This window comes from Echiichthys vipera (assembly GCF_963691815.1).
Source record: "Echiichthys vipera genome assembly, chromosome: 11".
Classification (NCBI taxonomy): Eukaryota; Metazoa; Chordata; class Actinopteri; order Perciformes; family Trachinidae; genus Echiichthys; species Echiichthys vipera.
This window is the reverse complement of record NC_139836.1, coordinates 27,201,274-27,226,309: the sequence shown is the minus strand read 5'-3', so window position 1 is coordinate 27,226,309 and position 25,036 is coordinate 27,201,274. Positions and strand designations below refer to the sequence as shown.

General features: G+C 41.7%; 1 protein-coding gene across 1 annotated transcript in view; it reads right to left on the bottom strand.

Moving 5' to 3' along the window:
* Positions 1 to 22,652, bottom strand: part of pcca (propionyl-CoA carboxylase subunit alpha) — a 29,931-nt gene extending 7,279 nt beyond the window's left edge. The window contains exons 1-18 of the mRNA XM_083923470.1: positions 22,563 to 22,652; positions 20,844 to 20,921; positions 20,159 to 20,206; positions 19,257 to 19,325; positions 18,457 to 18,570; positions 17,558 to 17,611; positions 15,343 to 15,474; positions 14,209 to 14,245; positions 13,217 to 13,295; positions 11,523 to 11,625; positions 8,960 to 9,054; positions 6,355 to 6,505; positions 3,810 to 3,953; positions 3,415 to 3,489; positions 3,232 to 3,300; positions 1,673 to 1,748; positions 1,368 to 1,581; positions 62 to 164 (exon numbers count right to left, since the gene is read on the bottom strand). Of these exons, the coding sequence (XP_083779596.1) occupies positions 62 to 164; positions 1,368 to 1,581; positions 1,673 to 1,748; positions 3,232 to 3,300; positions 3,415 to 3,489; positions 3,810 to 3,953; positions 6,355 to 6,505; positions 8,960 to 9,054; positions 11,523 to 11,625; positions 13,217 to 13,295; positions 14,209 to 14,245; positions 15,343 to 15,474; positions 17,558 to 17,611; positions 18,457 to 18,570; positions 19,257 to 19,325; positions 20,159 to 20,206; positions 20,844 to 20,921; positions 22,563 to 22,616 (1,695 nt within the window). The 5' untranslated portion in view covers positions 22,617 to 22,652. The remainder of the gene's footprint in view (positions 1 to 61; positions 165 to 1,367; positions 1,582 to 1,672; positions 1,749 to 3,231; positions 3,301 to 3,414; positions 3,490 to 3,809; positions 3,954 to 6,354; positions 6,506 to 8,959; positions 9,055 to 11,522; positions 11,626 to 13,216; positions 13,296 to 14,208; positions 14,246 to 15,342; positions 15,475 to 17,557; positions 17,612 to 18,456; positions 18,571 to 19,256; positions 19,326 to 20,158; positions 20,207 to 20,843; positions 20,922 to 22,562) is intronic.
* Between the last annotated feature and the right edge of the window lie 2,384 nt (positions 22,653 to 25,036).

Sequence of the window (25,036 nt, the reverse complement as noted above, 5' to 3'; positions counted from 1 at the left end):
CTCTTTTTAGTAGAGCAGGCTTCAGACACATTACACTGATACGTTTACATTAAATACTCACAGTATAAACATCTCCTATCTTGGTAACCGCCACAGGATAGCATCCCCCCTCCAGCTCTACAGACAGCTCCCAGTGGCTACATTGTACAGGAGAGGAAGACACCCTGCAACACATATCACCCACACACACACAGAAATTAAAACATTAAAATATTATTTGTTCCAGTTTAATAAATATATTATTCATGAATTTTCTCCCAAAGCTGCAGCAGTCAGTATTCTGTGGACTGTGTGCTGCTTCTTTATATTCTTTAGTAGGGATGCACTGATTTAAGCAGCACACCATTCACATCTATGGACTAGAAAGCATTAGTTACTGACAATAACAACAGTAGCTCCACTCAGTGTTTCATATAGGGATGCCCCCATCTGACTTTTTCACTCTCCCGTGGTATCAGTAACAATCACATCAACATCAGTCTTGAACTTGACTTGAACACTGCCTTCTTAAAGTTGTACTCTGTAAGACTTGAGATATGTTGTTTCTAGCGGCCTCTTTGTTGGTAAGATGTAACTGCAGGTGAGCCTGTTCTTTCAGAGCCTCCATCTTGTCACGTTCATGGTCACTTTAGCTGTGTTTGAAATCGTTCACTCATTCACCCAATCACTATTCCCTATATAGTGTTTATTAAAAAGTGCAGTATATAGGGAATGACCTCTCCATGTGGAATCACTAACAATCACATCAACTGCCTTCTTAAAGTTGTACTCTGTAAGAATTGAGATACGTTGTTTCTAGCGGCCTCTTTGTTGGTAAGATGTAACTGCAGGTGAGCTTCAGAGCCTCCTCTTTTGGACTGATAGCCAGTTGCATAAAACCTTATCGGATGCATTCTATAGATGACATTTAAAGAATTCTTTCAACCATGCAACCTGAATGACTGACAGTGTTTAAACAATTCAATTCAATCTTTAAGTGCAAATGTGAGTGTGTGAATTTGAACACTGATTTTCGTGACTCTGAGCTCTGACACTTGGACTGCCAAGATACACAGGTTTTCTAGGCCCCTACACTAAAGGGGCCTTCACATGATACGCTGTTGAGCTCGAGGTTGGGTGCAGAGACCCAGTGAACGGCTAAATCCACATTAGTATTAAAGCAACCATTAGCTCGTAAACTGCTTATTCACAAACCTGCTGTGATGCTTATAAACCTCCATCATTACGTTTTCTTCAGAGATCGTGATACGACTTTAATGTAACGTTAAATAGTTTGGGAAACTTGGACACACAAACTATACGTTTTCCTTTATCCTCAAACTAGGCCCTTTTAGCCCCCACAACATCAAGCTTTGTGACATCCTCACCTGAAGTTCCCCAGGACCTTCTGTGAACGGAGCTGAACTGTGATGTAGAGCGCTGCTGCCGAGGCCAACAGCTCCCTGCGTTTTTCTACCCCGAGCTGGTGACCCTTGAAGCCATCGGGGTAAACCTCGGGCAGGAAGTTGGTGCTGATGTCACCAGAGATAAAGCGGGGGTGGGTGATGATCTCCCGCAGCAGAGGAATGTTGTGGGTCACACCTACGGGAAGATTACCAAACTCCATCACAGAAGGAAAAATAAGTGACTGTGTGTCTTAGCTCACATTCACAGTGAAAATCTGCTGCTGTACCTCTGATAACGTAGTGATCCAGAGCATCCTCCATCCTAGAAAGGGCTTCAGCTCGCGTAGCTCCATAGGTGACCAACTACAAATATACACCAGAAGAAATCACTCCAGAACCAAAAACTCCAATTTCTTTCCGAGTCTACTGTAATGCTGTGGCAGATAATGAATTTCCCCTGCAGTGATTGGTGACCCAAGAGAGTGATATGCGGTAAAACTATGTTTACATATGGTATGTTGATGGAAGCACATAATGCAGGACCAAATTTCATAGACGTAAGTTCCACTCGGAAACTTTTAGCCGTTGGTCATTAGCAACAGGTGCTGAGCATGGATGTATTAAGAGAACTGGATACTAAAAATACTGAGATGATGGACACTGCGTCCTCACTGTGTGGCCCGTAGAGCCGGAGCACAACAGACTTCCACCAGCTGAGCCAGCTACTTTCAGTTAAGCGCTCCGCTAACTTGAGTGTGAATTTATGTGCAGCTCTTCTGGACTTTCCAAATGTTATCAGACCAAATGGATCACATTACGATATTAAAACTAGTAATTTCTTGGTGGTGTTACTGTCAAAAAACTTTACCCAGTGAATTACAGACATCTCTGTCAACCCCTGCTGTGCACTGTCTACCACTCAGTGGTGGCCAGTATTCTGTTGTTTTGCTGTGGCCTGTTGGGGGTGAAGGTGCCCGCACAGCTGATCAGGAAGGCTGGCTCACTGGTTGGGGCTGAGCAACTAAAGGTCCAGCAAGAGCAGCACCTTCAGTCAGAGATCAATTGCACCAATGTGCAAAATTGAGAGGTATAGAAAGTCTTGTATACCAGCTATTATAAGGTTTTACAATGAACAAAAATAACCTTGCACTTTTTAGTATGAATTTATTGTATTTAACTCATTAAGTATGGACGCTATCTTGAGGAAATGTGTGGTGTGACGTCTGTATTTAAGCTGTTGTGACACTGTCATTTTCTGTAAAGGATTATTAAAGGATCTATCTATCTATCTACAGTATTGAGGTCAATGGGGAGAGTCACGTGCCGGACCACGTAGTTGCAAATCCACAGTTTGGCCACTATGCCAAACTGGCTTCAAAGCGCAGTGTTGAGGTTAGCACAACAAGTGGATTGCAGATTCATTCCTGCTATAGCGAGCGCAAGTGAAACGGCTGCAGGTTCCCAGATAGTTTGTCGTCGTTGTTGCTCCACCGTTGTGAACGGAAAGATATCCAACATGCTCACGTACATTCAACAGCATCACCCACTCCACACGGCTTTCAAGCATTTAGACACCGTAATCAATTGGTTGGCCAAATACCCCCTCTGTCAGGCCTCCCACCATGGCTGTTTCACTCTTATCTTCTTTTCATCATGAATTTATTTAACATTCAATACACATGAATTGAAGTCTAAAACAAAAAGATAGGGAAAATGTGCATGTAGTAGTTATGGCTGTAGCTTGCCATCCACAATATTGTGGTTATGGTGACAGCTCTAGTTGTGTCCATCTGCTGCTAAAAATAAGGAAGACACAAAACCATTATATTTTCAATACATCACTGACCTTAGAGATCATGGGATCATAGTAGATGCTGATGTCACTTCCCTCCTGGATACCACTGTCTACACGGACCTGACGAGAGAGGAACAGACAAAATGTTTCTATTAGCTTTGTGGATTATCTGTAAGATGGGAGGGGGGATGTTTGTTTTTTTTTCAAGTGAAACTACAAATTACAGACACTTACATTGCTGAGGTTGACTGGCTCTTGGTATTGAGACAGCCGTCCAATGGAGGGAAGACCAAAAGATTTGTAAGGGTCCTAAAGGAATAAACAACAGAGAACATATGAAACCAATGAAAGACACTGAATCTTCAGGTTTCACTCACAACAGTAGGGAGAGCAAAGGTTTGAAATGTTTATGTCTTGTGTTTGGTTTGATCTGCAGCACTTTGTGGGATCAGTTTACTTCCAGCTGCTGGTATTTCCTGTTGGCCCTGACCTTCAGGGTGAGCTCTCTATAGGTAATAACTACATTTAACACACCGTTTTCATATTATCAAATAGATCCATAGAGATTTCTTTTTTTTTTTTTTTTTAATACATGCATATACCACAATCATTACATCTCACACACACACCTCAGCGTAGACGCGACTCTCAATGGCCCAGCCATTTATTGGGATATCTTCCTGTTTGTGCTGCAGTTGATAACCCTTGGCAACCCTGATCATCTGCTCCACCAGGTCCAGGCCAGTAATGCACTCTGTAATTGGATGCTCCACCTAGGGTCAAAGGTTAACAGAGAAGACATGAGATACAACAGAGAAGACATGAGAAGACATGAGATACAACTGAGAAGACATGAGAGAAGACATGAGATACAACAGAGAAGACATGAGAGAAGACAAGAGATACAACTGAGAAGACATGAGATACAACAGAGAAGACATGAGAGAAGACATTAGATACAACAGAGAAGACATGAGAGAAGACATTAGAGAAGACATGAGAGAAGACATGGGATACAACAGAGAAGACATGAGAGAAGACATGGGATACAACGGAGAAGACATGAGACACAATGGAGAAGACATGAGATACAACGGAGAAGACATGAGACACAACAGAGAAGACATGAGATACAACAGAGAAGACATGAGAGAACACATGAGATACAACAGAGAAGACATGAGAGAAGACATTATATACAACAGAGAAGACATGAGAGAAGACATGAGATACAACAGAGAAGACATGAGAGAAGACATTAGAGAAGACATGGGATACAACAGAGAAGACATGAGAGAAGACATGGGATACAACAGAGAAGACATGAGACACAACAGAGAAGACATGAGAGAGGACATGAGATACAATAGAGAAGACATGAGATACAACAGAGAAGAAATGAGGGAAGACATGGGACACAACAGAGAAGACATTGGACACATCAGAGAAGACATGAGATACAACAGAGAAGACATGAGAGAAGACATTAGAACAACAGAGAAGACATTAGATACAACAGAGAAGACATGAGATACAACAGAGAAGACATGAGAGAAGACATTAGATACAACAGAGAAGACATGAGAGAAGACATTAGAGAAGACATGAGCGAAGACATGGGATACAACAGAGAAGACATGAGACACAACAGAGAAGACATGAGATACAACAGAGAAGACATGAGACACAACAGAGAAGACATGAGAGAAGACATTAGATACAACAGAGAAGACATGAGAGAAGACATTAGAGAAGACATGAGAGAAGACATGGGATACAACGGAGAAGACATGAGACACAATGGAGAAGACATGAGACACTACAGAGAAGACATGAGATACAACAGAGAAGACATGAGAAGACATGAGATACAACAGAGAAGACATGAGAGAAGACATTATATACAACAGAGAAGACATGAGAGAAGACATGAGATACAACAGAGAAGACATGAAAGAAGACATTAGAGAAGACATGAGAGAAGACATTAGAGAAGACATGGGATACAACAGAGAAGACATGAGACACAACAGAGAAGACATGACAGAAGACATGAGATACAACAGAGAAGACACGAGAGACAACAGAGAAGACATGAGAGACAACAGAGGAGACAACAGAGAAGACATGAGAGAAGACATTAGAGAAGACATGGGATACAACAGAGAAGACATGAGAGAAGACATGGGATACAACAGAGAAGACATGAGACACAACAGAGAAGACATGAGAGAGGACATGAGATACAACAGAGAAGACATTAGATACAACAGAGAAGAAATGAGAGAAGACATGGGACACAACAGAGAAGACATTAGACACATCAGAGAAGACATGAGATACAACAGAGAAGACATGAGATACAACAGAGAAGACATGAGAGAAGACATTAGATACAACAGAGAAGACATTAGATACAACAGAGAAGACATGAGATACAACAGAGAAGACATGAGAGAAGACATGAGATACAACAGAGAAGACATGAGAGAAGACATTAGAGAAGACATGAGAGAAGACATGGGATACAACAGAGAAGACATGAGACACAACAGAGAAGACATGAGATACAACAGAGAAGACATGAGACACAACAGAGAAGACATGAGAGAAGACATTAGATACAACAGAGAAGACATGAGAGAAGACATTAGAGAAGACATGAGAGAAGACATGGGATACAACGGAGAAGACATGAGACACAATGGAGAAGACATGAGACACAACGGAGAAGACATGAGATACAACAGAGAAGACATGAGAGAAGACATGAGATACAACAGAGAAGACATGAGAGAAGACATTATATACAACAGAGAAGACATGAGAGAAGACATGAGATACAACAGAGAAGACATGAGAGAAGACATTAGATACAACAGAGAAGACATGAAAGAAGACATTAGAGAAGACATGAGAGAAGACATTAGAGAAGACATGGGATACAACAGAGAAGACATGAGAGAAGACATGAGACACAACAGAGAAGACATGAGAGAGGACATGGGATACAACAGAGAAGACATGAGACACAACAGAGAAGACATGACAGAAGACATGAGATACAACAGAGAAGACATGAGAGACAACAGAGAAGACATGAGAGACAACAGAGGAGACAACAGAGAAGACATGAGAGACGACACACACACACACACACACACACACACCTACCTGTAGTCGTGTGTTCATCTCCAGGAAGTAGAAGTTCTTACTGGAATCCACCAGGAACTCCACGGTGCCAGCAGAGGAGTACTGCACAGCCTTGGCCAGCTGCACCGCCTGCTCACCCATTGCCCGTCGCGTTACTTGGTCTAGGAAAGTACTGCAGAGCACACTAGACCTCAGTGTTGCAAATGGACATTCTACTAGAAACTGATTCCACAGCTTGATATTTAACAGATGTTCTATTTTTTTTTTTTAATATATATACTAAAAATTTGCAGCCCCCTATCTCATTAGTGCTGGATGATGTGGTGATGGCTGGGCTGCTATGACGTACAAGGTTCAGTGTTTCCCACAGAGCAGGTGGCAATGTGTGGTAGAGGGTCATACAGAGACCTTTTTTAGGGGCAGGGGCTCTGACCTCTCCCCTGTACAGACTCTGACAACAGACGATGACATTCAGCCAAACGCTCTGAAATTCACAGTTTTGCAGGGAAGGGAGACTGGTGATGTTTATAATTGTTCAGCTCAATCTTAATTTTTTAAAGCAGGGGTTGATACTTAGGTTTCAAAAGAATGTGCCCATCGGGCAAGTACAGGTCATATTCTACTTGAATGTCATTTTCACTTGCCCGAATAAAAACAAAAGCCTGTTAAACATTAATGACTATAATTTAATTACACCTTTTAGCAAGCTATGTCTTTTATATGCAAACACTCTTTACCAGCCACACCCTGACCACATAAAACCAACATGTACTGCAAACTTTGCACAGGAAAACCCTGTTTTCTGCTTTAAGCTACACCCATGGAAGTTCCACTTTTCAGTCATTTTCAGAAGCTGAGATCTCTGCTCATTCACAAATCAGTGTGTTTACATGGACATGAATATATGAATATTATGAGGCGTATGTTTTTTTATGTTCAGGATATGGCGTTTACATGAGCATGGGTCATATAAGTTATTCATATTCTCTGTACACATAATGAACATTATCTGTTTTACAGAGGTGCTGTTTACAGAAACAGGTTTCTGCTCTGAGTTAATCGTCCGTCTCTCCTCACCGACACACACACACACAGAGACTAGCCTCCGTAGATTACTGAGGCATTCCTGAAATTAAAGGTTAATTTAGGGCCCCCAAAATGCCCACTTTATATTTTTTGTTGCCATATTTATTGTTTTTATCCTTCAGTCTGCACTTGATGGACTATTCCATGTTACGCATCGATAGTGCTGCACGTCTGCAGATATGATCAATGCGTAAAATTCAAAACAGTAAATAGCGGTAAGAGAGAGAGAGGAGATAAACCGAGACAGATATGAAGCGAATATACGAAAGCGGGTCACAGAAAAAGAAGAAGATGGACCAAAGGCAGGAGTTTATATCAAAGCTGCCAAAGCTATCAAGCTTTTTTACAGGAATCGCGATGGCACCGTTTGCGCTCTACGGGTAACGATACAGCTGAAGCTGTCACTGATGACAGCTTAGAGATGAAGACAAACTGAGAGAGGAGAAAAACAAGCTCAGAGACAGAACAGAGGAACACAAAAGCATTCAGAAACAAGTGAGGAAAAAAAACAGACAAGTTTGATGAGACGGGCAAAGAAACAGTGAGACTGAAGAGGTAAATGATGACATATTAGGTTAACCGTCAGTGTAATGTGTCACAATAACCATCTTATTGTGTTGTGTGCTATTCTCTTGGTATGTTGGACTTAATGAAAAGTTGTAAAAAACAAAATGAGGCTCCTGGATTCACATGTTTTGTTTTCTGTATATAAATGACATTGATGTTATGAGCAGCAAATGCACAAATAAATACATTAGAAAATGCTTTTCTGGTATTCTAATTTAACTGCATTAATTGATTAATTTATGCCTGTTGATGACAAATATACTTTTTGTAAGATGTGGACTGTCCGCTGTTACCCTAGTAACAAGCCATGGGTAACGCGGGAAGTTAAGGCTTTCCTCAACAAGAAGAAGGCTGCCTTCAGGAGCAGGGACATGGAGGCCATGAAGGCAGCACAGCAGGAGGTGAAACACTGTGTGAGGGAAGCTAAGGACAGCTACAGGAGAAAGGTGGAGCAGAAGCTGAGGGAGAACAACATGAGGGAGGTCTAAGAAGGTGTGAGGACCATCACAGGTCACAACACAAACACCAGAGCTAAAGGGGACAATGGAGAGGGTGAACGAACTGAATGACTTCTTCAACAGGTTTAACCAGCCCTTGTGAGTGGACAGAATGATACGGGCGCGGTGCATTTTTGCAAAACAAACAACAGGCTGCTGTCCATCTCAGCCGGGAGCAGACACATGTCTGTCCTGGTTCATGCTGCTGCTCTCTCCCGCCCCGGTTGAGATGGAGAGCACAGCATTCCAGTGTATAAAGCAGCTAGAAGCTAGCCACGGTGGTGGATTTCTGCCTGCATTGATTTATTTAAAGCTATACAATGTTGAAACAGAGGAGCTCATGTTGGTAGCAGATCAACAAGTTAGCGGACTGCTGCATTGCTTCTGCAGCCCCGGCTGAGGAGAGAAACATGAATGTAAATTACTGTTTTCCAAATGTGAAAAACTGCAAAGAGCAGATAGGGTGTCTCACTAACCTGGGAGCTTCTTCCACCACCTTCTGGTTCCTCCTCTGGATAGAGCATTCCCTCTCATTCAGCCACAGAGCATTACCATGTTTATCAGCCAGCACCTACAAGACAAGCAACCAGGCACTGAACCAAAGCATGATCACATCTCTCCCATTTTAGCTTCCCTTCACAGGCTGCCTGTCCGTTTTAGGATAGAACTTTTAAATCCCTGCATGGTGTGGCACCGAGCTACCTGGCTTATATTCTAACTGTTTACTCACCAGCCTGTAACCTGAGATCCTCTGATAAGGCCCTGTTAGCGATTCCCAGAAAGACTGGGCCTTTGCTGTTAGGACCCCAACCCTTCGGAATAGCTTACCTGTGGAACTTAGACTTGAAAACTCACTGTCTTCTTTTAAACCATGGCTCTTACTATATGACATTTTCAAGTGTTTTTTTAACCGTTCTTTTTGTGTGCTGTTATCCATTATTTTATCATATATGTGTTTTATTTGTTGACTGATTTCGTATTTGATTATTCTCTCTCTTTCTTATATTTGTCCGTTTGTAAAGCACTTTCCTCTTTGATATGCCTAATCTGCTCAGGGATAATAATTTTCTCAATACTCTGAGCTTCTCTCCTCTCTGTCTGTATCATTCATATCTCATCAATGTTGTTACTAATTCAACTTCTTCCCCGGAGTTGTTTGTGCTTTGTCTCTCAGATCTCTGCTGATGGTGGTGGTGCCTGCTGCCGTGGTCCTGCATGACGCTTCCTGCTGCTATTGTTACTGTTACTCATATAAACTATTATTAGTTTGATAAAATATAAAATTTGTAGCCATAAAAACATAATCGGTAATATGTCTCACTGTATCACATCTATTTTACCACTACTCATCATTGATCATATTTACCACCATAATTATCATTTCCATATTCTGTCCCCTTAACTGTGCTTGTTCTTCTTCTACTTTTCTACTGTATTAACTGCCATAACATATAAGTCATAATCACATTACTATAGATATAATTAAAGTTACTGTTACTTTTGTGGTTGCTTGGATCTCTGGGACTGTCTCTCTGTCCGTCTTTGTGTCTGTCTTTGTCTCTTTCTGTCCATCTGTCTGTCTTTGTCGCTCTCTGTCCATCTGTCTGTCTTTTCTGTCTTTTCTCCTTTTCTTCCTCCCCAACCGGTGCAGACAGATGTCTGTCCTCCATAGAGCTAGGTCTGTTCCACGTTCCTGCCTGTTACAGGGAAGGTTTTCGTTGCTACTACGTACTAAAGATTGCTGTTGCTGCTCATGGGGGAATTGTTGGGTCTCTAAATCATGAATAAGTCATAGAGTGTGGTGTTGACCTACTCTATGTGTAAAGTGTCTTGAGATTACTTTTGTTATGATTTGGCACTGTAAATAAAAGTAAATTGAATAAAAAATGTGAGATCAATTAACTATGGACAAAAATTGCAATTTACTTGAAATTAAATATTTTAATCGATTGACAGCCCTATATTATGTATTTAACAGTGTTCTATGGTTTTCTTGGAGACAGTGAAGCAATTTATTTAGGGATTTTGATTTACTTCTTTTTGTTGTTCGTAATGCTCAATTATTGATATTCATGTCAATGAAGCATATTAATTACACGTAAAAGCATTTTGTTACTATACTTAAGTACATTTTTCATTGATCTTTACTTTACTTAAGTAGATTTAGTTGTTTATACCTTCTACTCCACTACATTTCTACACTGGGTTGTGTTACATGTTACAGTCACATTGCTGTTTTTCCCCTCCGAATGAAACGCAATCAACAGCGGGAGAGGAATCCGCACCAATAAGAGCAGACAGTTGCAGGTGGTCGGACAGACCCAGCATCTGTCTGCACCGGTTGGGGAGGAAGAAAAGAAGAGAGAAAGAGCTGATAACAACATAGCTAAGTGATCTAGTCTGGTAATACGGTACTATGAGCTCTTTAAGATACGACGGAGCCTGACCAATAAGAGCTTTGTACGTAAGGAGAAGGATTTTAAATTCTATTCTAGATTTTACAGGTAGCCAGTGCAAAGAAGCTCATACAGGAGAAATATGTTTCTGTTCTATTTGTTTTAGTTAGTACATGAGCTGCAGCACTTTGGACCGACTGGAGACTCTTAACAGACTTATTGGAGCAGCCTGATAATAAGGAGTTGCAATAGTCCAGCCTAGAAGTAACAAATGCATGGACAAGTTTCTCTGCATCTTTCTGAGACACAATGTTCCTAACTTTCACAATATTACACAGTTGAAAATATGCAGTCCTTGTCGTTAGGTTATCGATATCAGTATGATCATCTGCAGCGTTCTTATGTAAAATGGCACAACCTGTACTATTTTTGAATTTACAAAATAATGACTGTTGCATTAGGGAATACCCACAGAAATACTTTTACTATTAAAAGTATATTTCAAAGCAAGTACTTTCTGACTTTTACTCAAGTAGAATGGTTCATGTGGTACTTCAACTTTTATTAAAGTACATGTTTGTCTGTTTATTTGTACTTTTACTTAACTACAGTGTTTAAGTGCTTGTGTTAATGCGTGTTATACCTGTATCTCAATGTGTCTGGGGTTGTCTATGAACTTCTCAATGAGCAGCCTGTCGTCTCCAAAGCTGGATGCTGCCTCTTGGGAAGAGAACCGGAAACCTTCCCTGTAACAGTACACATACGCACAAGTAGCATCGAGACAGGAAGTTAGCTAATAGAAGCATCAGTCCATAGTAGAAGACAGCAGACTTGGAAACAGGATCTCCGCTGGTAACAGAAGTAGGAAAGAAATGCAATGGGAGAAGACAGTGAAGCAGCAGGGAGATGAAGGGGATGATTAAGGAGCTGAAGTAGTAACTGTAGACGTACAAAGAGTAAACTGAAGTTGTTGTTGTTAACGTTAAAGTCGAAATAAGCTGCAGCAGTAGCTATTGTATTTGGTAGTAGTCACAGTTGTGCCATTTGCAATAGAGTGTTTTGCAGTCTTCTGAGATTTAGCAGTTTAAGTCATTTAAGCAGCAGAGGAACTTTAAAGTTGTAATCTGTAGGAATTGAGATACGTTGTTTCTAGCATCTGCTGTGGCTGTAAGATAAAACTGCAGGTGCACCTCAGGGACCTCATCTCTGTCTGAGATCCTCCATTGTGAGTCAGCAGTAATGAAATGTTACACTACTGGTCAGACAAATAAAGCCCAGTTTATACTAATGATTCGCAATGCGACAAATCTGTTGAACGTCGCAGGTGACAGTTGCAGCAGTGTGAACTGGCCCGTCTCGTCTGGACTCAAACTGGCTGATATTGATGACCATTCAGCTTGACGAATCGCCAGCAGCTGGTTTTAGAACGTAACACACATCACCTGTTTCAAAAGTCAGTCTTAGCAAAGTCCGCTGGTCAGTTAACTGACAGTCAGCTGGTATAAAGGCCGCTTTGAAAGGAGGCTCAACGAGCAACGAGAAAGACAAAGAGACCGAGAGAGAGATGGTTGAGCGACCAATACTTTGAATAAGGAGAGCGAGCGCTGTAATCAAGAACAAAGCAGTGACTCGGAAATAAATCGGTATTTTCTCTGTTTCCTCACAACTAGAAATGCAGCTGTAACGAGTATCTCACTATTGCTGTCCTTATTTATATTTTATAATGTTACAAATTATATCCAGCTACGAAAACAAGCCGTTGCTAAGGAAATGATACGTCTTGCCTCGTCTCCTTGGTCTGAAGTGGCAGGTTTCAGAACGTTGCAGACCTGCACGTTGCAAGTAATTGCAAGTTTCAACTCGTCTCGTTTCGAATCTTTGGTCTGAACTGGGCTTAAGAGTGAGTCGGACTCTGAATTCAGACTTTAATGTTTAATGACTGTAACATTCTTGTTTCATTTCCCTTTTACTTGTCAGAAGTGAACACAGCATATACAGCAGTGACAAGCTCCACCTGGGCAGATCAACTGCTGCTGACTGACGTAAAAAGGTCAAAAACCTTGCGACACATTTATATCGAGATAGGGAATGTCTCCACAGACACACAGATATTGGAACATTCAGCAAAGAGGCAACAAGTCTTTTCATTAGTGGGTCAATCACCACCGTTTTAACTCACTCTGTGATAAATAGGAACTTAAAAGACAATTAACTAGATGAAAATCTGACGGGCTACAACTTGAAGTCTGATTCTTTTTATTCATAAAGTTGTGAAAACAGAGTAGATCGTTAGATAGTGTACAACGAGGGTGTGACAGAAACAGAGGAATGCAGTACCTTGTCTCATCATCATTCCAAGCGACCCTCATTCCTTTCCCTCCTCCTCCTGCAGATGCTTTGATCATCACTGGGTAGCCTAGCAACAACACAAAGATAAAGCAACATCGCAACTGTAAAAGTGAAATTTTAACTTGCTTTTACCACAAATATATTACCACACGTATCTCCAGAAAGATACAACATGAACATCAGAGTATGTTAACAGTCTACTAAAATAAATCCAACACTGCAATACACACACACCTCAGGCAGGTGTGCTACGTGCAAACAGAGTTATGTGAAGAGATACAGCTGCCGTCCTTACTTTACATACACTTTTAAGGGAGATTTATGCCATGGCAGTTGGGGAATTTTAATTTTCTACAACTGTTCTTTATATGTGACGGATTGATTTTTATTTAATGTAGTATATAAAGATTTTTGTAGTATGCCTTTTTTTTTAGATAGGAGAGCGGGAAAGAGAGGGTACAGCATGCAGCAGAGGCCACAGGTCCGAGCAGACCCGTGGCCTCTGCGGCGAGGACTTTTAGCCTCGGCATATGGGGAACATGTTCTAACCACGGAGCCTGCGCTCGACACTTCCAGAAGATGGCATAAAAAGCAGTTGATTGAGGTGAGGGAGCTGAGGGACATGAAACTAAATGAGATTTGCTGGATGTATATTTCAGACACATTCAATGTTGGCTTGTTTTCGGAATAAGCATAAAAACTGTAACAAAGAACATTTCCCAATCCTGCTACAGAAAAACAACAGTTGTGCAAATGACCTTACAAATGTATGTACATTTTTTACTGCAAATGTGTGTAAAGAGATAACAAATAATAAATCCTATTAATTTATTAACAGAAGGAAGCATCATCGTTTCTGCAGTAAAATAACTGAGGGGGGCCTTGCGTACACACACGCACACGCACACGCACACACGCACACGCACACACGCGCACACGCACAGACACACACACGCACTCAGTGTGAAGTGATAGCTTACCAATGTCCTGTGCGATCTTCACAGCTTCCTCAACCGTCTGACACAGAAGAGTTTATGGTTAGTGATGATGAACCACAACAACACAACTACACAGTGTCTCATCCTTCTTTGAACTAAGTTGTCACCATACTATGAGTAAGACTTGTCTTGATGGTTTCAAAACATGAAGCACTTATGTTTCTTGATTAAACTGTCATTGTGTCATCTTTGATTGAACTCAGGTTGTGGGTGAAGTACAAACCCCAATTCTGATGAAGTTGGGAAATTCTGTAAAACGTAAATAAAAACAGAATACAATGATTTTCAAATCCTTTTCAACTTATAGTCAATTGAATACACTGCAAAGACAAGATATTTAATGTTTAACCTGATAAACTTTATTATGTCTTTGCAAATATTCACTTATTTTGAATTTGACGCCTGCAACCACTGTGTTTCATCACCTTTCCCATTCTTGCTTGATGTGACTTCAGTTGATGAACAGTCCAGGGTCTCTGGTGTTTTTGGAGGATTCCTCAGTCTTTTGTTGCCCTTGTCCCAGCTGTTTTTGAAAGCGTTGCAGGCATCAAATTCAAATGATGGAATATTTGCAAAACAACAATAAAGTTTGTCAGTTTGGACATTAAATATCTTGTCTCTGTAGTGTATTCAATTGAATATAGGTTGGAAAGGATTTATAAATCATTGTATTCTGTTTTTATTTACGTGTGACCCAACGTTCCAACAAACTCAGTAACTCTGGTTTGGCCCCAATCTGTTCCTTAGAAAAGGGACACATCAGTTGTTGTGTCCCACCAGGGGACAGTAATGAGCCCATAAGGGATTGCCTTATTGACTTGACTTAACAAAGATGAGATTTTTTTTCGTAGATGGAATTAACTTAGCCACCTAAGAAACGCAACATTTTAGGGTGATGGACTGAGAATGGAAATCAGTCACATGCATGTGATGGGTGTTGTGTAAGGGTTGAATGACAAAACTTGTTATTGTTGAAACAGGACACAGTTGGCACTTTTTCATTACTGTCCATAGACAATAATAATAATAATAATAATAATATATTTTTTTTTTTAAATGAATGAGTAGGGAGGAGTGTCCCATAAAGGGAACATTCCTCTGTATGTGTGCCTGTACCTTGACGACTCCATCAAATCCTGGGATAGTGTTGACATTAGCAGCCTTTGCGATCAGCTTGCTCTCAATTTTATCCCCCATTGCCTGGATGGCATGGGTGTCTGGGCCAATAAATACCACATCCTCTGCCGCCTGGCAACAAAACAAGAATACCATTACAAGTTACCATATCAGACTTATGTAATGCCACAGAGAGAACAAAGAGCTAAGTCCCACCCCACTGCTAAACTAGCTCCACTAGCACTAGCCTCACAAATGGCACAAATGTTTGCATTTAATATATCATTACCCACTTTCCTAAACAAGATTAATCATAATAATGGGTTTATTGTCCATGTTGAGTATGCTAACTCCTGTTGTAATTGCAAGTAAAATTTGACCCTGGTCAATAGTTCAGCATTTTGTTAAATACACACATTTGCTTTCTTTCAGAGAGAGATGAAATAAATCAATATAATCTTATGTCTGTGTGTAGTACAACTAGAGGCAACAACAGTGAACTTCAAACACAAATGAATAAACTTTTATTTTATCATTCTATAACAAAGTACCTTTGAAAACTGGCTGGAGTGTAGTTTCATACAGTAAATGCTGACAAATCAACTGCATCTCATGGTGGACTCAACCCCCCACCATAGGAAGTGCCAAAAATTGTAGTGTCATAATAGAGCAATTTCTCATTGACCCCCATGTTAAACAGGCTGTTTTCACAGCATCATTAAACCTATTTTAGGCCTGGTACAAAAAAACATTCTAGTCTGTATGTTTAGGGGGTGAATTTTTTTGCACCAGGCTAGTTTTTATTTTATTGGAGGTTAAAGTTCTGGCCCTCACTTATACGTCAGCCAGATGGATGTATCTCCCTCCCTCCAACGTCTCATCAATGCCCTTTTTTGGTCAGAGGAAATGAGGAGGAGTCAAAGTCTGACAAGATGGCGACTCTCGTAAGCGAGGACGATTAGATCAAGTTGAGAGAACGGACCCCAACGGGTATGCTACCTCCATTTTTTATACAGTCTATGGGTGGACCTTGAGTTTACATTGAACTCTTCCAAGAACAAGAATAAACCTCTATATTCTATATAACCCGTCTTTTGATCTTGAAAATGAATATGCGCTTGTCAAATACCCAGTATTACCCACAGTTAGCATGACGGCATAGAAGCCATATTGGCTGCTTTTCAGACATGAAATCAGATTTTTCTTCCCCTCTCCACGCAACAGGTAAAGGGAGATGGCAGCCCACCATAGAGTCTGGCCCGTCCGACGTCCCTGCCAAGGCTTTCCCTGTTTGCAAGTTACTCTTTCTGATGTTGCTGTTATGACTTGAAGTATGCTCATGGGGAAATAGTTGGGTCTCTGTAAGTCATAGAATGTGGTCTAGACCTACTCTATATGGAAAGTGTCCTGAGATAATATGTGTATGATTGAACACATAAATAAAATATAATAGAACTGGATTGGAAGCCAAGGAGAGCAGAACAAAAAACGAGAGTCAAAGTGTTTATTGTGAACTGATTTGGGTAAATACTGACCCTAGAGTTTGCTTTTTATGTTATTTAGCCTACAGGTTCAAACAGCCAATTTTTACCTCTCCTTCCTATGTCTGTAGTGGAGGAGATTTACAGTGACTAGCTGTCAGACAGGAACCATTATATAGGAGGGAGAGAAGCGGGTTACCAAGTTTAAAGTCAAGTTAAGGCAGAGGTATAGTTCATCATAATGTTGCTTACATTTTATTCTTTTTTTGTGAACTGCAGCACATATTAAATCATCAATACTAATGATATTGATGTTAAATAAAATCAAATGCAAACAAATGCATTTCCTAAACAATAAATAAATGACTTCCCACCTTAGCATTTTTTGTCATTAAAGTTACAGTCCAAGTCCAGCGGATCAAGGGCACTCAAATTTCTCAAATACCCTCACGCCCCTCCCCCTCTACCACAGAGCTCCTACTCTCCCTCCCATCGAGTGCTCATCAGTACACCAGCACCAGATTCCTGAGAACGCGCACGTCTCTCCTCTCAACAATAAACGGCATGGGGTTTATTCTACATAGAGGTAGGCTGGCTAACTTACTCATAGATAGCAACTGCTGACGTCATTTAACGTATGCCTAGCTTGAGGTGTCTTCCTGTGATATTGTAACATGCGTGGGAAGGGAGGGGGAAATCTGTGGCGTGTGTAGCTGATTCTACATATTACTCACCAATCGCCTTGCAAATTCTTTGTTTTCCGAGAGAAATCCATAACCAGGATGGACCTTAAGAGAAAAGATTCAAAGGCTTTTAAACACAAGGCTATATTGTAGAGCTTATATATCTATGGGTATATTCTATAAGTTAAAAAGGAAGAGAAATACTTGATACCACCACTATCTCACCAGACTGATGAATGGTACTCTGACTTCAGAGTGATGTAGTATATAAGTAACGATACAAGTACCACCAATCCAGTTTTTTCCGATCCAAACAGATACCGATACCTGGGCTGAGCTTATCGGCCGATACCCGATACCGATCCCATACTACTGTTGAATGAATGAACCGTATACCTTGCCATGCGACAGAAGGCCTCAGGCGCTGCATGCTCTTTAGCATGGTGCTTTTGGATGTGCTTATTTAAGTTTGTGGTGTTGAATTAACCAACTTTATTTCCACCTCTCGCAACTTTCGCATTGCAGATATGGCATGTTGCTCTGTTTTCTCATCACTAGCTGCTGTGCGCGCTCTGCTTGATGAGGTAACTGGTGTTGCAAACAGAATTGAAATCACTAGATCGCTGCAACTGTATCACTGTGTATGATATTAAGAAAAAAGGAATGACTGGATCAGAATGCTGGATTGGCCTCAACCATCCGATATCCGGTCCAGCTAATTAGTCAATTTCGGAGCCGATATCCAATCCGGGTAGCGGATCGTTGCATCTCTAATACAAACTTTACAGTAACTGAATCTGTTGCCACAGCTCTGTTTATTGAAATGCAACCACGAGTCAGTGTTTAGAGGACCTACACACTGTTTCGATGAACATGTGTATCAAGTACACAGTCAGCATGCTTTCTACCACACAGTCACATCATTTAATAGAAGCCATGAAAATGCTTACAGCTTGTGCTCCGGTTGTTCTGATGGCGTCCATGATGGCATCCATGTTCAAGTAGCTCTGACCGGTGGGGGCGGGGCCCACACACACTGCTTCATCAGCCATCTTTACATGAACCTTGACACACGCATTAACAAGGAAGTTAAAGCCAGATGTCACCTCAGCAGTAGAAAGTGAGATACAGATTTGGCACACACTGCTTGAAAACACACTAGGTTCACACCTACTCTAACTGTCAATGAGTCCTGTAAACTCCAAAACAAATCATTTAAAAACTTTAGTCGTTTACCGTTTTTCCATACACATGAGGTGTTATTTAAAAGTTTTTATTGTGAAGCAGCAAAATCCGGAAATGGACTCCTTCCTTTGGGATTGACTTTGGTAATCGACTAGAATGGACTTTACTATGAGAGGAGCTGGTACAGGGGCCAGTTCTCATGCTACTGCAGAGGTTTGGTGTTATTTTGAGCAGTATTAGTGGTTAAAAAAGACGTTAAAATGCCTTCACCGTACTGCCCCAAGCTAATCAGTGTTAGCCAAGTCCGACTGTTAGCGACTCTACCAGATTTCTCCGTTAATAGCTCTTACACGAAAAAACTGTCTCCATGGCTTATATGATGTATGTGTATAAACCATGGGATGATTTTGCACTGGAATTGCACTTTAAGTCTTCTCCTCTTTATCCTTTTAATTTTTAAATTGAAAAAATGTAATGTGACTTTTAATCATTTCCTGTATAAGGATCTTAATTCCCAGAATTACCACAAATATTTAACATTGGATGAACACAGATGGTGACTCACAGCACTGGAGTCTACATCACTGTGAACCGCTACAGTCTGGATGCCCATCTTGTTACAAGTCTTGATCACCTGATGGAAAACACACAAAATTATCACTACATAATGCTTCACTCTATGGTCGATGTCTAATACAATGCTGGTAATTATATTGATAGGTAGTGGTAGCTGTGTGTTAATATAATCAGAAGATTTTCATCCAGTTAATTGTCTTTTAAATACTATTGAGAGTGAGTTAAAACAATGGTGATTGATCATATGACCCACTAATGAAAGCACTTGTTGCCTTTTTTGCTGAGTTTCAATTTGTGTGTCTGAGAAGACATTCACTCTCTAGATGGAAGAGGCGCTGCAATGTTAGTGATGTGGTTTACTGTCAGTCAGCAGCGGTCAGTCTGCCAGGTGGAGCTAGTCACTCAAGTGTATATTGCAATTCATTGTAATTGGGAACTTCTACTTCCAACATTAAGTGTGTGTGTGTGTGTGTGTGTGTGTGTGTGTGTGTGTGTGTGTGTGTGTGTGTGTGTGTGTGTGTGTGTGTGTGTGTGTGTGTGTGTGTGTGTGTGTGTGTGTGTGTGTGTGTGTGTGTGTGTATGGAGAGGTGAATATGTGTCAATAACAGTTTAGTTTAAACAAAAAAGGAATACGCATAGCGACCGCCAACCTGACAAGATGGAGGGCTGAAAGAACAGGCTCACCTGCAATTACATTTTACTGCCAAAGAGGCCTCTAGAAACAACGTATCTCAAATCTTATGGATTATGACTTTAAATGTCCCTCGACCTGAGATGGTGTGAGGTCAGGCTCCAGCTCCAGTGTACGGAGCAGTGTATGTCTTCAACAGTAATTCAACAACAGTTTCAGTTGGATTTCATTTACAGTATCATTGTGTCAGCCAGTCTTACCCTGCAAGCAATCTCTCCTCTGTTGGCAATGAGGATCTTATCAAAGGTCTGTGGAAGTAAACAGCAGACAGATTAGCAGAATTTATCATTCACACAAAAAGGACTTTCTTCACGCCCCCAATGTCAATGAAAAGATTAGCAACACAAACACTTTCTTCACCCTTAACTTCTGAGCAGGGCATTTTGTTTCAGAAATCACACACGTTCTTACCACTGTCACACTTTAATCACATCTTTCCCACAATTTTCAAATTCTGACATTTTCTTCAGTGTCTCCCGATTCACAACTCTACAATAAAGGCTTATGTTAAAATGGACAGGAATATCAAGTTTATCATCAGGTTGTTGGAGTATCTGGTTTATGTGTTTCTAAATGTAAATAACATAATCGTTTTCAGAAACCTGGATATGCACTTCCCCTGTTCAAGAAAACTTAAGGTGACGTAACAGAAATACAAAACAATGGTGGCAGCCAAAGCACTTCTGGAGCAATGAAGAAAGAGAGTTTTGTCTTTCGGTAATGAAAGAGGCTGCGTATCACCATCCACTGCTCCCTTGTTCTACGTAGTGACAGAGACAGGCTGGCACCCGTGCGGAGGACAGTGTTAAAAGAGATACGTAGCTGCTGGTTGAATACATCAATAGCTATTCAAACAGGGAGAAGGAGAACAGAGCGATGCATTACCTTTTCACTGGGACTGTGGACTGTGGAGTAGTGAGCATTGCAGTGCACTGCACAGCATCTGGACTGGAATGAGGCATACTGTAAAACACAGACACACTATATTAGGCTTCTATTTAATTTAGGGCTATATTCAATTAGGATCGCTTTAAGTGGTATGTGTATGGGTGTTGGATACATTTGGATTAAATCTAAGTCAGCTTTGTTGTCAAATTCTGCAATATGTGCCTGACATACAGAGGAAACGTAAATGCATTTCTCTCCAACCCATGGAGCAATATATATACATATATATACAATAAAGACATGCGCAAAAGAAATAGAAATAGATACTGTACAATATGTGCAATATACATGAGGGATGTGTAGAGTGGCATGAGAACCCCCCCCCCCCCCCCCCCCATGACTCTGCTGCTGGCTGCCCTTCAACTACTGCCACTTTACCCCCCTTTACAGACCCTTTGACTGCCCCTCACCACCTCATTTCACACCTAACCAGGAGGGCTGGTGATGTCGTGGGGGAGGAGCTTGACACCCTGACGGCCGTGGCAGAGAGGAGGATGCTGTCCAGGCTCCGTACAGCTTCCTGGAGAGGTCCTCAGTGATGTGCACCCCCAGGAATGTGGTGCTGCTCACTCTCTCTACAGCAGCACCGTTGATGGTCAAGGTGGTAATAAATTATTTTAAGGTCCACATGCTGTCATCTAATTTTGTATTCCATTACTTTTGATAATGTTTTAGTTTTTCACCGTGGCATCGTTTCAGTATCTGTATCGAGATATTTTAGGCAGGTATCATACTGAAGTCATGATTTTGGCATTGCTTTGGATGATGCAAAAACTAGGACTAGAGTTGGACCCTAGCTGTGGAGCAGAGCTTGTTGAAAGATGTGTCATTTTATAACTGTGTGAGTTAGGCCCTCTGATGCGCAAACCTGGAGGAGACTACAGACATGAATCCAAACCTTTTTATACAGTCTATGATCAGATGCAGGTAATTGTACCAAACAATAGAAGTTTCTACCCATTCGGAAAGCCTTTACTCATTTAGAATGCAGAAAAACAACATGCACATACTTTCTGTCTCATGTCTCCCTCAGGATGCTATGTTTCTGAGCGAGAACCAGTTCCAACAAACAGGGGGCCACTAGAAGCCCATGGATCCTGTGTAAAAGGGGCCCCCTAGTGGGCTGATCCGGTAAAACATGAGACCAAAATTCAGAGGAACAGGGTCAGAGTAAACCCTGCAAGTGTTCGGACAAGCTTGGACCTCTTGTGCAAGATCCAGCCGTATCTTGCTAAAAAAGCAAAATGCAATTACAAGCGTTTAAACAGTATGGATAGATGTTCAGCTCCACCGGATAGAGGTTTAACAGCCAAACTTACATTTGGAGCACAGTCTGTCTGTCTGTCTGAGTGTGTGTGTGAGATAACGTCAAAGTCAAACTTTATTTACTCCCTTTCTACCAAAAGTAACGTCATACAACATTCTCTGGGCTATTTGTCAGGATGTTGCTAACCAACTTGGTTTTTTGTTTTGTTTTACAATTTTAGCTAAGTGTTTGTCTTTCTTATGATCTGTCTGCTCCATAGTTCACGGTGGACTGTCCCACTTTTGTCATTAGCAGGTTACGGACGATGCTATTACAACTGACAGTAAAACTACTTCTGTCACTCTGAAGAGCAACGTCAATCTCAACCACTGTAAACAATCACAGCTCACCTTCACAGCAAACAGCAGCCTGTTCAGTGACGGGGAGAGCCTGTGCGCCGCCATGTTGCCGAGTGCTCACACTGACGAGGTGACGCAGTGAGCCCAGAGTGGAGGAGAAAGGGGCGGGTTTGCTTCTTCTTCTTCTCCTTGTTTATTGGCAGGTTGCAACCATGACTTTCTTTGGTGCACACCGCCACCAATTGTATCGGAGTATGGAACTCAGCTGTTTTTTTTCTTTTCCCAACTTCTTTTATTGATTTTTGCAGACCTTAACACAGAAACAGGTAAAACTCATGTAAAGTACGTCTGCTTTAAGGTGAAAACACAAGAAAATCACAGACAAAAACAGGAAAAGCCCGACATGAATCCCGCTCTCCCTCCCAACAACCCACGTCAGACACGTCAGACAATAACAAGAAAAACAAGTAACCGAGTAACGTGGAACACAAGTAGATAACGTAAAATAAAGTACAAAAGAATAAATAATAATAATAATAATAATAATAATAAATAAAAAATAAAAAGTAAAAAACAAGTAACCGAGTAACGTGGGACAAAAGTAGATAACGTAAGATAAAGTACAAAAGAATAAATAATAATAATAATAATAAATAAAAAATAAAAAGGAAAAAACAAGTAACCGAGTAACGTGGGACAAAAGTAGATAATGTAAGATAAAGTACAAAAAAATAAATAATCATAATAATAATAAATAAATAAATAAAAGGAAAAACAAGTAACCGAGTAACGTGGGACAAAAGTAGATAATGTAAGATGAAATACAAAAGAATAAATAATAATAATAATAAAAAAATAAATAAAAAGGAAAAACAACTAACCGAGTAACGTGGGACAAAAGTAGATAACTAAAGATAAAGTAGAAGTCATGGAGAAGGACTTTCAGGCGGCACCAAGGTGCTTCTGGAAAACCATTCGACATCTCAGGAGGGGGAAACGGGGAACTGTCCAAGCTGTTTACAGTAAAGACGGGACGCTGGTGACCTCAGCCGATGAGGTAGTCGGGCGTCGGAAGGAGCACTTTGAGGAACTCCTTAATCCGACTAACACGCCCTCTTTTGTAGAGGCAGAGCTGGAGGCTGATGGGGAATCATTGTCAATATCCCTGGCGGAAGTCACTGAGGTAGTCCAACAACTCCACAGTGGCAAAGCCCCAGGGGTTGATGAGATTCGTCCAGAAATGCTGAAAGCTTTGGGTTTGGAGGGGCGGTCTTGGTTGACACGTCTCTTCAACATTGCGTGGAAGTCTGGGACAGTGCCAAGGGAGTGGCAGACCGGGGTGGTGGTTCCTCTTTTTAAAAAGGGGGACCAGAGGGTGTGTGCCAATTAAGGGGTATCACACTACTCAGCCTCCCTGGTAAAGTCTACTCCAAGGTGCTGGAAAGGAGGGTTCGTCCTATAGTCGAACCTCAGATTGAAGAGGAACAATGTGGATTCCGTCCTGGACGTGGAACAATGGACCAGCTCTTCTCTCTCCCAAGGATCCTGGAGGGGGCATGGGAGTATGCCCATCCAGTCTACATGTGTTTTGTGGATCTGGGTCCCTCGGAAGATACTGTGGGAGGTGCTGCGGGAGTATGGGGTGAGGGGGTCACTTCTGTGGGCCATCCAATCTCTGTACACCCAAAGTGAGAGCTGTGTCCGGATCCTCGGCAATAAGTCTGATTCGTTCCCGGTGGGGGTCGGCCTTCGCCAGGGGTGCGCTTTGTCACCAATCCTGTTCGTGATTTTCATGGACAGGATGGTGGGGAGGGGTTGCAGTTCGGTGGGCTGAGGATCTCGTCTCTGCTTTTTGCAGATGATGTGGTCCTGATGGCATCATCTGTCAGTGACCTTCAGCACTCACTGGATCGGTTCGCAGAGTGTGAAACGGCTGGGATGAGGATCAGCACCTCTAAATCTGAGGCCATGACTCTCAGCAGGAAACCGGTGGATTACTTACTCCAGGTAGGGACTGAGTCCTTACCCCAAGTGAAGGAGTTCAAGTACCTCGGGATCATGTTCACGAGTGAGGGGAGGATGAGTTTGGCCGGAGAATCTGAGCAGCGGGGGCGGTGCTGCAGTCGCTCTACCGCACCGTTGTGACGAAAAGAGAGCTGAGGAAGGCAAAGGTCTCGATCTACCGGTCAATCTTCGTTCCTACCCTCACCTGTGGTCATGAAAGTTGGGTCATGACCGAAAGAACGAGGTCGCGGGTGCAAGCGGCCGAAATGGGTTTTCTCAGGAGGGTGGCTGGAGTCTCCCTTAGAGGGAGGGGGAGAAGTTCAGCATCCGTGAGGAACTCGGAGTAGAGCCGCTGCTCCTTTGCGTTGAAAGGAGCCAGTTGAGGTGGTTCGGGCATCTAGTAAGGATGCCCCCTGGGCGCCTCCCTAGGGAGGTGTTCCAGGCACGTCCAGCTGGGAGGAGGCCTCGGGGAAGACCCAGGACTAGGTGGAGGGATTATATCGCCACGCTGGCCTGGGAAC